Genomic DNA, 12,957 nt, shown 5'->3' on the forward strand with positions numbered 1-12,957 from the left:
TGATCTCTGATTGAGTTTCCTCTTTCTTTAAAATGGTAAATTCCAACTGCTGGGGCCAGAAAGATGCACACGGAACACAGAGTCAGGCCTGGTTGTCTGTCACAGCATAGCTAGTAGTAAGTAGGATTTTCAGCTTTTTTCCTGGCTTCGAAGTCCTGGGATTAAAGGCATGCACACACCACCATACCTGGCAGTATTTTCAACTTTTTGTTTGTTTGTTTGTTTTCCAAAACAGGGTTTCTCTGTGTAGCCTTGGCTGTCCTGGAACTCACTTTGTAGACCAGGCTGGCCTCGAACTCAGAAATCCCCCTGCCTCTGCCTCCCAAGTGCTGGGATTAAAGGTGTGCACCACCATATCAGGCTCATTTTCAACTTTTAATATCTGTCCATGTTCCATGGGGGTGGAAGTCTTGGCTTCACAGCCAGTGACTGTCATATATGTCTTGCCACCCTCTTGGAACTTGGTAGGAGAATGGCATGGTGGTCTGATGAGGTGACATAATCTGATATCAACCCCAGGCCTCACATGAAGGTGAGAGGAACTCGACCAGACGCCATACATTTACCATGGCACATGTGCATTTCAAAGGAGAAAGCCAGCCAGCCTGGTGGTGTAAGCCTTTAATCCCAGCACCGGACACAGAGGTGGCTGGATCTAAGAGTTGTAGGTCAGGTTTCCTGATCTACATAGCAAGTTGTAGGCCACCCAAGACGACCCTGACCAAAAAAAGTGGGGAAGAGTAAAAAAATGCATGGGACATGCTTCCTTGAGTCTTTGTGCATACCTGTATTCAGGAAGAGTACGGCAGGGAAGAGAAAGGTCCTTAGTGGTTTAGAGCTGCACTCTAGTCACTGCCCGCTCTGCTGATCCCAAGCCTTCAGCAGGCAGCAGTCGCTTGCTTGCTTTGTTTTGTGTTTTGTTTTTTCAGAGGAATTTCCACCAGGATTTTCTCCAAAGCTAGTCTGGCTGTCTCCATGGTTTAGTTTCTGTGTTTGCTCGTTTGTTTTGATTGTTTATTTGTTTTGTTTTGTTTTCAGTCTCACTGAATCCATTAAACTCAGGTTTGAAACACAGTGTGGAGATTTATCCAAACATAACTCAAGTGTTGAGGTCGCCAAACAAAGTGTCCCGAGCAGACTATAGAACTCAGCCTCGCCGTTCGTTGTTCATTGACTTTTTGCCAATACAGTCTTTCCTTTTTCACCTGTACAGGTTGAATGATCCCAAAATGTCTGAAACAGAGCGCCAGTCCATGGAGAGCGAGCGTGCAGACCGCAGCCTGTTTGTCCAGGAGCTCCTTCTGTCCACGTTAGTGCGCGAAGAGAGCTCGTCCTCAGATGAGGATGATCGGGGGGAGATGGCAGATTTTGGTGCTATGGGCTGTGTAGATATTATGCCTTTAGATGTTGCTTTAGAAAACCTAAATTTAAAAGAGAGTAATAAAGGAAATGAGCCTCCACCACCTCCTCTTTGATGACCTCCCCACTCGAAGACAATGTCCTCTGTGCTGTATTTGCCAATGAAAGTGGACAACAGCTATCCTGGGTTTGTGTGGTGATTGTAATTTCAGGTCTGTCACTCTTGTTACATTGTGTACATTCAAAAGGAAGAGAGAAATATATATGATAATCATTTCCACTTAACTAATTTTTACTTCTAGCAGGTAAATGTAGGTAGCAGTGCAGGGTGATCTCTGCTTCCTGTACCTTGACATGCAAAAGGCTCTCCTAATACTCCACATTCAAACTGAAGAGGAAAATTGAAATCTCTAATGAAGCTGCTGTGTGTATTTATGAATATTAATGAATAAAAACTGCTTGGATGGTTTACCTAACTACTGCATGAGGTTTTTTGCAGCGTGCATGAGTTTCAGTGGCCTTGTTATTTAAAAATTAAATACAAGGAGTAAAACTTTAAAAAATAAAATTAAAAAATAAAAATAAAATACAAAGCCCAAAGCTTTCCCAGCGTTATCCAATGGTTACTGGCAGAGTAGCTTTTGAATAATGTCTGCCTGACTCACCCTTTTCCATGTGCCTCCTACGCACAAAGCCAGCTCTGCAGTGGAACCCAGGGGGCCTAGCCAGCTATGGCGCTCCACTGTATGACTGTCCTGTCACCCTGTTAACTGGAGTCCAGCCTGTCTCTGTCTCTGTCTCACCAGAAGACACACTAGTAAAGGCAGGGTCCTCTGCAGGGCGACTATGTGCCCTTTAGACAAATCCTGTTTGTGTTTGTTGGAAGTTTTTACTTTTTGTGGTTGTTTAAATTTTTTTGATTGTTAAACATTCAGGTGTAGATGGATTTCATTTATTCACTGTTCAGTGCAGTTAACCTGAATTATGTTGTCTTGTTTTTAAAAATCTCACCTTCTCAATCATACTTTGTGCCGTTTATGTGTGTGTGTGTGGTTTGCTGAGACAGATCAGTATCAGGGGAGCCTTCCCACATCTTACCAACCAAATTCTTAATGCTCATTTTAGCACCTTTTATTTATTGTTTTTCCCCTCCTGGCATAAAAAGTAAAGTCTTTTAATTGATTCATGCCACCCATATGCCTATGTTATTAATCCTGTGTGTTGAAAAAAGAAAAAGTAGAACTGCCTTGGTTGTTAGGGTGTGGAGGATGGGTGCTTTCTGTTTGTCTCCAGGTTTCACACTGGCTCCAGGGAGGGGCGGAGGCTCTGGGGGTGGGGCAGTTTTTGGAATGTAAATTTAGAACTTTTAAAAAAGATGCGCAGCTTCTGATCAATTTCTATGAGACTTAATCTAATCATGTCTGGCTCCGGCCCTCTTCCCTGTGAGCCATCCTCTGTTGGTTCTCTCTCCCGCCATCTTGTCCTCCCCTCTCTTTCTTCATGACAAGCATACAGACTTGAACACCCCTGGGTGCTGTCAAGAACTGTGAAGTCCATGGTCATCCAAATCTACCAAAAAAAGAAGTCACCCTCCATGTCTAAAAAACTGTCGCTTCTCCTCGGAAACTTGAGACTCCACCAGCTTCCAGATACAGTAGCTGTTTTCTTTGTCTTTGATGGAAATCTTCTGAGGGAACCACCCTCGCCGGGCTCCTGGTACACCAGAGGTCAAGGCCGGTGGGGTTTTCTTTTTTTAATTGGTTGTTGAGAAGTTTCAGAAGTCCGTTTTCCAGCTGTGGTCGTTTCAGACACATCTGCACCATAACTCACACATTTCAATAAAGCATTTTCAAGACTGTTGGCCACTCGAATTTCTTTGGTGTTGAATTAACCTGACCATCATTCAGAGGATTTTTTTTCTTTTTTTTTTTTACATCTCTAACGCAGTATTTTTTGGCTTTTTGTGCTAAACACAGAGTTACTGGTTTTGTGTGGATGTATAACCTTGGATGTGAGAAAGAATAACTGCCAATTGTGTGCTTTCCCTTTTCTGCACAAATTCTGGGAAAACATAAGATCCTCCATTTTCAACATGGTTTTAGGGAACAGATGGAAGTCTTTCAGGGCAGTTTAATTTAGAAAATGAAGTTAACCCTTCAGAAGGCCTAGTGGTTCATAAGATTCCATCTCATGTAGAAAATTGTATATTAATTATTTTTATCAGATATTTTACAAATACCTCACCTCATCCTGTATGTAACCTATAATAATGTATTATTTTAGGGTAGAAAGACACAGATTATCAATATAAAATATATTTAAGCCCTTCGAATTCTTGTGTCCTTTGTCTTTAGTTTCTGAATCAACATCACATCATTGGATGTACTTTAAGTGAGTTACATTGAGTCTGCAGGAAAGAGTCTGCTCCTGATTTGAAGTGTCCATGATGTACATGTGGTCTTCTACAGCTCTTGCCTGTACTTCCTGTTTGGAAATAATTCTGCTCAATGTATTCTAGAAGGAGCTTAATTTCATGATTGTAGAAATTAAAAAATACATAGGCATCAGAGTATGTGTGCTGTCGTTGTGCACAGTGTGTGTATATAGTCTGTTTTGCTTAGAGATGGGGTTAAATGGAGCCGGGCTATCCTTCCAGCTCACTAAGCAGTAGAGGACTTAATCCTAGCTTCTTCCTGAGTGCTGGGATTACAGGTCCACAGCTACAAAGTGGTGGGGGTTTACCTGTGTAGCCCAGGCTGTCTTGGAATTAGCTCTGTAGACCAGGCTGGCCTGGAACTCGAAGATCTGCCTGCCTCTCTCTGCTCACTACTGGAATTAAGAGTTGTGAGCCACCACCTCTGATTTTGTAATAAATACTACTTCTATGGCCTCCAAGTATAGTTTGGGATAACTTACGCCTTCTCGGCCCTCCATTTTCCCCTCCTGACAGTTCTTGGTACTATAGTATTTCCTGCAATAACTGGTAGGTGTTCACACATCATCAAGCCTCTTGTGTCTGCTTATCTGGCACCATCTTCAAACAGAGTTGAAGACTCTCTGGCTGGGGCCTACCTTTAATTCCCAAGAGAAGCCCGGGCCTTTCCAGTAGATGGGTGGATAAAGAGGATGAAATGAGAGGAAGGAAGGGGAGTGGCTAGAGATGGAAACCTTGGGATCCCTGCAACTGAAGGGCTCGCCAGCTAATGCAAGAGTCACGGCTCTGCACCTCAGTATCCCTGGCCTGACAGAGAGCATCGGCCTTAACAGTGCCTAAACTAATCCATCCGCTCGGTAGGGAAGGCCCAACAGCAATGTCGACTAATGCAACCTATTGCATTTCTGTGTCTTTGTAGGGTGTGAGCCTCTGTGTATAGTTATAAGCACAGTTTTAGGGGTTTATAAGTTGATTCCGTGTGCAGTTTGTTTTTTGAAACTCTTCTAAATTGGTTTCAACTTACAACAGTCCCCCTCGAGCCAACAAATACATCCACCTTGTTTTAGTTAGGTCTTTGAGACAAGCCCTCCCTAAGTAAATCAGCTGACCTTGAAGTCCTGCCTCAGCTACACAGTTGCTGATATCACAGCATACAGTATGCCCCACTTGGCTTGCAGAAAGCATTGGTTATAATTCATAGCTCAGTCTTGTGCTCTGAGATGAGAGACGTGGGGATTTGTCAACCAGCTCAGAAATAACAGCCTTGTATCCAGTTTAGTGCGAAGTTAGGATAGACTTCAGGACAGCGGCCACACCAAGAGGGCTTTCTAGTTACATGTAGCAGTAGGAAACTAGCGTTGAACATCTCCCCTTCAGTTGAGAGTAGTGTAAAAATCTGTGTGTGTTGGCAGCAGACATGCTGACAAAGTACCTTTCTTTGTCCTGAAACTGGTCCATCCCATTAGTACACATCTCAGAAGTTGCTCTTCTAAGGAACTCTGCCGCAGACAGCTTAGTGATAACTCATGCTGCGGGGTCTGTCCCTGGCGGACTACCTAGTACATGGGAGAACCTAGGTTCACGCCAGCATCAAAGCTGGGATGCTTGTCGCCTCTTCCTCTACTTAACCAGCTAGTTCATCCAGGCATGGGGGTGCATGACTAATCCCAGAAGAATTAGGCAGATCTCTGCATTTGCAGCCAACCTGCTGGGGCCAATCAGCCTGTGTTAGATGATGGAAAGGTTTTCAGTGACCCGCCTCCCAGAAAAGCCTCTGAACGTCGACTCCAAGTGGATGGGCAGTGGCTTGATTGCTCTCTTAACTTAGAAACTTTCCAGCAACCACAGTTTGCTTGGAAAGGAGCCTTTGACTCTGGTTTTGTGTCCCAGAGGTACCTGGCTATGCAGGTGGTGAGCAATTGTTCAGTGTGTGGTGGGAATCCATGCTTAGTCACACACAATCCAGGCTTGCTTGCCTCGGGTCCGGGTGGTGGCTTTTCTCTTTTGAGAAATAGTCCTGGTCACCGGGAACCTAGACCCAAGACTCTCCTTAGCATGACTCCCTGAGAGTGAAAGTCACCCTTAACAGTTCCCACTCATTCATGTCCTTGGCAGTGGTGTGGGCTGCGGATAGAATTCTATGGTTGAAGTCAAGATTCTCGACAGCACAGAGAAGAACAACGTCGGGACAAAACAGTGTGAAGCAGAGTTGGAGTTTACTCGAGTTTGACAGACTTAAGTGTAAAGCTTAATACGTTCTCAAGGAAAGAGCAAGGCACTTGCAGGTGTAGGTATGAACTGCTCAACAACTCCAGTATTGTCACACTTAAGTGTCTACAAAACAGCTCTTAAGTCACATCTCAAGGGTTACTAGGAAACCCACCTGCTTAGTTTTTATATATGGATGTGGCTCTAGAGGTGCCTTTGCTCTTATTACAGGCAGAAAACCACGAGTCATAGAAGTCCCAAGAGACTTAAGACATGTCTTTTACTACAGATTCATTTCTTGTGACATTCCTAGGAAATTACAGGCTCCCAGCTGGGAAGGAGAGGAAGGGCTCTAGGCTTCATGTGTGCTTAGCTTTACATTGCTACGGTAACATACATGAAGACAGCATTGTTACTGTGTGCTCACCTTCACAGTAAGTGTTAGTTGTTCTGGAATTCTTTATCCAGGTGGTGAGGGACTCTAGCCAGACTCCAGCCCTTTCCCTTTCCATATCTCCTTCATTTCTTCCTGTCCCTACTTCAATTCATACACAATGGTTTGGTTTCGTGAGTGTGTGTGTGTGTGTGTTGTACATTGTACTTACATGTTTGTACATCCACCACATGCTTTCCAAGAACACTTGGAGGCCAGAGGAGGGCATTAGATCCCCGAGAACTGTACTGAAGGAGCGTTGTTCAGCCACCACATGGATACTGGGGGCTGAATCCAGGTCCTCTGCAATAACAAGCACTCCTCATCAATAAGCCATCTCTCCATCCCTCACATAGAACTTCTGAGCTCCCTCTAGGTACAGGGCTCTAATTTACAACCTAGAACTTTTAGGCATCCTCTAAGGATTTTTTTTTTTTAACAGCCTGACTATGTAGCCCAGGCTATCTTTGAATTGCCTCCCCCTTCTCAAGTGCTGGGAGTACAGGTGTGCACCCCTGCACATGGTTTGGTCTATTTGTGTTTATTTTAATGAATGTGGGTAGGATTTTCTGTATATCTGGCTGGACCACACACATTCCTGGTGCCTGCAGAAGGCATCAGATTGCCTGGAACTGGAATTAGAGATGCTAGCTAGTGAGCTTCCATGCGCATCCTAGGAACCAGACCCATGTCTCCTGGAAGAGCAGCTAGTGTTCTTCACTCCTAAGCAATTTTTCCAGTCTATTTGGAGTTTCTAGTGATGCCTCCTTCACAACTAGAGAACGTTCAGAGGTCCTCGTGCCTGTGGCCTCTGGCAGGTCATGTCATTGATGTAACCTACTGAGAACATGTTTAGAGCTGCCAGATCCAAGTGTTTGCCACCTGGCCTCACATAACTGGAACCATGTGGCAGTGAAACAAAGCTGACACAGTGATGTGTCCATCCATGCATTTGGGGCTCCATTTTGAGACGTGACCTAAGCTGGCCTTGAACTTGCTATGCCGCCCAAGGATGACCTGGAGTTCCTGATCTTTCTTCTACCTCCTAGGTGCTTGGATAACAGGAGTGCACCCTAGTGGCAGGTTTATGTGGTGCTGGGGGTAGAACTAGAGGCTTTATTAAAGCATGCTAGGCAAGCACTCTTATCAACTGAGCTGCAACCCCAAGCCCATCCATCATATTCTGTCACATGTTCTGGCATGACTGGTAGTGTTGGGGGAGGGTTTCTTCAAGCAGGTTCAGAACACTACCAGGAGGTAAGTTTCTGCAGACTTCCTACAGTGGAAGTGGACTGGACCGGGAAGCAGCTGCATGCCCCAGTTAGTGAGACCGAGTGGATTCTTACCATGTATGCATCTGGCTGTTGCTGGAAGAACTTGACTTTGCTTCTGAGAGCCTTCAGGATGACAATATGAGAACTTCATTAACAATGCCCCATTTCAGTTTTTATTGTGATTTTTTTTTTTTTTTGAAACAAGATCTTAGATAGTACCTAGACTAGGTTTGAGCAATCCGCCTGCCTCGGTCAACTGAATGCTGGGATTGCAGGTTGTATTGCCACACTCATCTTTAAAATACACATAGACATGGACACACATAATGCTAATTGAGTAATGAATTGTCAGCAGTTGCCGGGACATGGCCCAAGCTCTTAGGACACCACTCACTTCTGCTAACCCTGGAATAGTCAGACATGGTGGGACATGCCTGTAATCTCAGCTACTCAGGAAGTTGAGGCAGGAGGATCTCTCAGACTCAGGAGTTCAAAGCCAACCTGCCAACTGACTATACAGTGGCAATTCCAAACCTCTGCACCCTGTGACAGAGGTTCATCCCCACAGGGCTCCTTGAGTCCTTTACCATTCTCCCATCTCCTGCAGCCCACCAAACTGGCTGACCTTCGGCTCTCCCAGATGCTGCTGCCTTGCCCAGCTTCTGGGTAGTCTGTTTTTAGTTATTGTGCTACGTCTATTTTGTGTGCATGCAGACACGTGCCACAGAACACATGTCAGAGAAGTGTGTGGGAGTCAGTCTGTCCTCCCACCATGCAGACCCTGAGTGTTAAACTCAGGTCACTAGAGTTGGTGGCAAGCACCTTCACCCTCTTTGCCATCTTCCCAGTCCTGGGTTGTAACCTTCCTTATACAAACAACTTATACATATTTTTGGTGAAACTCTCACCATCATATTTGAAAGGTCTCAGGTTTGACGTCCACAGTGATTGTCCTTTTGGATGAGAGATTTCCTAAGCAAGTTGCTGATGCCGTAGCAGACAGTAAGGTTGTGGGAGTTCGTGTGGTAAAGTGGGGGCTCCTTTACACAGTGACATTGTGGGAGATCATGTGGTAAAGTGGAGGTTCCCTTATAGGTTTCAGAAAGGGGAGGTCCCATGCCACGTGGTTGGTGAGTGATCAGGAGCATAAGCTTGTAATCCTGTCTCTGATTCCTAGTGGGTAGGGGAGGGTCTTGTATTTTGAGGAAGGAATGTGTGACCTTGAATATATGGGGAAGTGGAGAGGAAGGGCCAATGTATATCCATTGTTCATGTGTATCCATCACATCACTCCTAATAACATTGTCTGTGAGTCTGGGGCCTAGATACAGAATCAGTTTTGAAGAAGGAAGGAGACACCACGGCAGAAGGCAGGGCCTGACGGTATCTGGTCTGGGTTCTAGCAGCATGATTTTCCACGTTTTCCCTTGATTGGCCCAAATCCTCAGAGAGTCACTACTGTGCTTGTCCAGCAGCCCTGGGGTCAGGCTTTCTTTCCACACAGCTGTCTTAAGTTGTCCTCCGCCTGTGGAACCTCAGACCGAGGTGGCCCAGGCTGAATGACAACTCCACTAATCCAAACATTTCTAGAAGAATATAGCAAATAATTGCTTTCCGCAGCCCAGTGCACTGTTGTAAGGGGACGCTGTCAGTATAATCACAGCTATTTCAGGCAGAATCCAAAGCACCATTTAGTGAAGTACTTGTACTCCGAGTTCAGATGCATATAAATCCCATCTCAGGGCACGACAGGTGGTGCTCAGGGTGGAACTCCATTGGACGGATGTCAGGGAATGATGTTGTACACACACACACACACACACACACACACACACAAAACGTGATCCTTACCTCAAAGGAATAAAAGAGTTTATTCTGGAGTCAACTATGAGTGGCTACAGCCCAGGAACTCAGATTACATACTTGTTCCATGGTGTTTCAGGAGTTATCTACCAGGAGTTAGAGTTCCTAGTCCTTCTTCATCTACCTCCCAAGGGCTGGGATCCAAGTGTGCCCCCCATGTTTAATGCTGACGGTGGAACCCTGAGCTTTGTATAAGTTCGGCAATCACTCTACCACCTGGGACCCAGACTCAGCCCCCTGTATGGGTTCTGAAAAGCTAGATTTTACAGATGACACCCTTAAGTTTAGGTATGTGTGGGGTGACTCCAAATGTTTCACGAGCAGAATGTGACGGTGGTTTGATCTGGTGAGTCTCGGTAGAGTGGCCCCATCCCCTGTGGAAAAGCAAGCTCAGCGACTCGTGCCCTGAGATTCTCAGTGGCCTCTTCCTCCATCCTGTGGGAACCTGCTGTGAGGCCATCTCTCTTTCACCTCCCTGGTCTTTCCCCTTCCAGCCCCCACACGACTGCAGCAACCCGGCGTCTGTGGCACCACTTGGCAGCAGTTGGGAGGCGGCACAACAGAGAATCCCATTATGCATACCATTTGGTGTCCCCATGATTCTGATAGCCACCACAATGTTGACTTGGGAAAGCTTAACACATGTAAAAACAAGACATAGCCCCAGATCCTGGCTTCCAAGGAAGTGGGACTCAAGTCAAAGGCAAAGCCTTGTGTGGAATCGGGACTAACAGAGGCAGTTCTAGAAAATGAAATTTAGGGCTGGAGACATGGTTCAGCGGTTAAGAGCCGTGACTGCTCTTCCAGGGATCCTGAGTTCAATTCCCAGCAACCACGTGGTGGCTCACAACCATCTGTAATGAGATTGGATGCCCTCTTCTGGTGTGTCTGAAGACATCGACAGTGTACTCATATAGATAAAATAAATAAATTTTTTTTCTTTTTTTTTTTTTTTAGAAAAAAAGGAAAACAGAATTTATTCTAGTGTTCTTCCTGGCCTCTTCAAAATGCCTAACTTTACTACAACAGATTCAGGGTAAGGCCTCCGAAGTCTCCTTCGGAGCAGACGGACAGCATCCTTGGGGAAACTTCAGGAAGGGGAGGTAAAGCAGCCACTGGTGAGCTGGAAACATTGATTCAGGACCAACACCAGCTGTCTTCACAGGGCTAGAGAGGAAACTGGGGACCTTTCTAACACTGGAGAGTTGCCTTCAAACTTGCCAGCATGGACCACAAACCAGCTCTCTCAGCAGAGTGCCTGCCTGGTGTTCACAGAGCCCTGGCACCACACTATACCCTGGCACCACATAAAACAGGAGTAGATTGAAATTATAATCCCAGAACAGAGGCAGGAAAATAAGATGTTCAAGATAATCCTTGGCTACATGAAGAGTTTGAAGCTAGCCTGGGCTACACTCTTGTTATGGGTGTGAGTTATGGCATCTCACCAACCACCTTAAGTTTCCAACTGTTTCCTCCCTCTCATGATGGACATGCTGGCTTATTTCCAGGGACAGGAAGGAACAGTTCCAGAGATGTTTCTGGATGTTCTTTTGACCAGTTTTGGCTTCAGCAATGGCACGAATGTGCAGTCAGGGCTAGGCTTCCATCCTTGCTCTGTGAGGCTGGAGATCAGCCATAAGGAAGCCATTTCATGTCAATGAACAAGCTATTCTAAGGCTGCTGGGCCACATCGGAGAAGCAGCAGGCCCCAGGAACAGGTCCCAGCCCAGGCTGCCTTCCGGGACTGAAGAGGCTCCTTAGATGTGTCTTGCAAATCTCAGCTGGTTGCATCACTGAGAAGGAGTAACATCTGTGAAGGCACCTGGCAACCCCACATCTGGATGGCTTCAACCATTGTCCAAGAAGGGAGGCTTGAGAGAAAAACCTGCTCTGCGACCTTTACCGTGAAGTGCTTCCAGCTTTAAAAGCAACAATGCCTTGCTTAGTGGAGACCTTTCTTCACGAAGAATCTTTAAATCAGAGGGCAGAAAAAATAATGAACCTCTCAGCAACTCTGTATATTTATGTATTCATGTTCATGAATATGTGCGTGCATATATACTCTATGTAGACCAAGCTGACTTCAAATTCACAGAGATCCAGCTGCTTCTGCCTCCTGAGTGCTGGGGTTAAAGCATGTGCGTGGTCCTGTACCTGGCTTTTTACATGACTGGTAGGATCGAACACAGGTCCTCATGCATGTACTGTGTATACCTTAAATAATAAGCCATCTCCACAGTCCCTCCCAGAAACGTAAGCCCTTCCATTCAATGCAGATCTGAGGAGGAGCTGGAGAGATGGCTCAGTGGTTAAGAGCACTGGCTGCTCTTGCAGAGGACTCAAGTTCAATTCTCAACACCCACATGGTGGCTCACAACCATCTGGAGATAAGAGAATCTGAGCCCAGAGAACACCAAGCTATTCCCCACTGTCTAAAGGAAGTGGCCTGGGCTTCCCAGTGTTGAACTCCAGCCAGTTTTGCAGTTTGCTCATTGCTGAGGTATGAGGACCACGGAGGCCACATTGTCTTAAGAAAACATTAAGCATTACAACTCCGACCAGAATTTGGCTACATTATTTTACTTCATACTTTTTTGGGTTTTGTTTTGTTTTGTTTTGAAACAGGGTTTCTCTGTGTAGCCCTGGCTGTCCTGGAACTCACTCTGTAGACCAGGCTGACCTCGAACTCAGAAATCCGCCTGCCCCTGCCTCCCAAGTGCTGGGATTAAAGGCGTGCGCCACCACTGCCCGGCTACTTCATACTTTTGATTAACCTGGTGTACACTGTTTTCAGAAGAATGCAGCTGAGGTCTAGGAAGATAAAGGATCTGTCTCAGGTCCCAGGTTGCTGTCTGATGCACACAGGGCTGTTTCCCACTAGGGTGAGGAAGGGGGCTCATAGTTTGGGATCAAACAGGGGTGAAGTTCAATATGTGGCCACATGGGGGCAGTGGATCAATGTAAGATAGAGAAACAACCCCTTGTCTTTGCCCTTAGGCTTTGGAAGCAACCTCAAAGCAGGTGGGCCCACTCAACAGAGTTCCCTGGAGAACAGGCAATTGGGTTTCTGCAGGAGACCGCCTGGTTTCAGTGCCACCACTGTCATTTATCAGCTTGTGGTACCCTCCTGCTTTCTCTCTGACCTGGCTTTCTCATTCTCCAGGGAACCTTGCAGTGATGGCTATGCAGAGCAAGTTGCAGCTTACAGGGACCATCAGAAGGAATTTGGAGAAGAGAGGTTCATTGTAACTGATTTAAAAAAAAAAAAAACAGCCGGGCGGTGGTGGCACACGCCTTTAATCCCAGCACTCGGGAGGCAGAGGCAGGCGGATTTCTGAGTTCGAGGCCAGCCTGGTCTACAGAGTGAGTTCCAGGACAGCCAG

General features: G+C 46.0%; 1 protein-coding gene across 2 annotated transcripts in view; it reads left to right on the forward strand.

Annotated features, from left to right (window-relative positions):
- The window catches only part of Kcmf1 (potassium channel modulatory factor 1), a 58,803-nt gene extending 55,584 nt beyond the window's left edge, over positions 1–3,219 (forward strand). For both annotated transcript variants that reach the window (XM_021165140.3, XM_021165142.3), the window contains exon 7: positions 1,214–3,219. In XM_021165140.3, the coding sequence (XP_021020799.1) occupies positions 1,214–1,475 (262 nt within the window). In that variant the 3' untranslated portion in view covers positions 1,476–3,219. The remainder of the gene's footprint in view (positions 1–1,213) is intronic.
- The last annotated feature ends 9,738 nt before the right edge of the window (positions 3,220–12,957 follow it).

This window comes from Mus caroli, unplaced genomic scaffold, assembly GCF_978045245.1.
Source record: "Mus caroli unplaced genomic scaffold, Mus_caroli_1 scaffold_7, whole genome shotgun sequence".
Classification (NCBI taxonomy): Eukaryota; Metazoa; Chordata; class Mammalia; order Rodentia; family Muridae; genus Mus; species Mus caroli.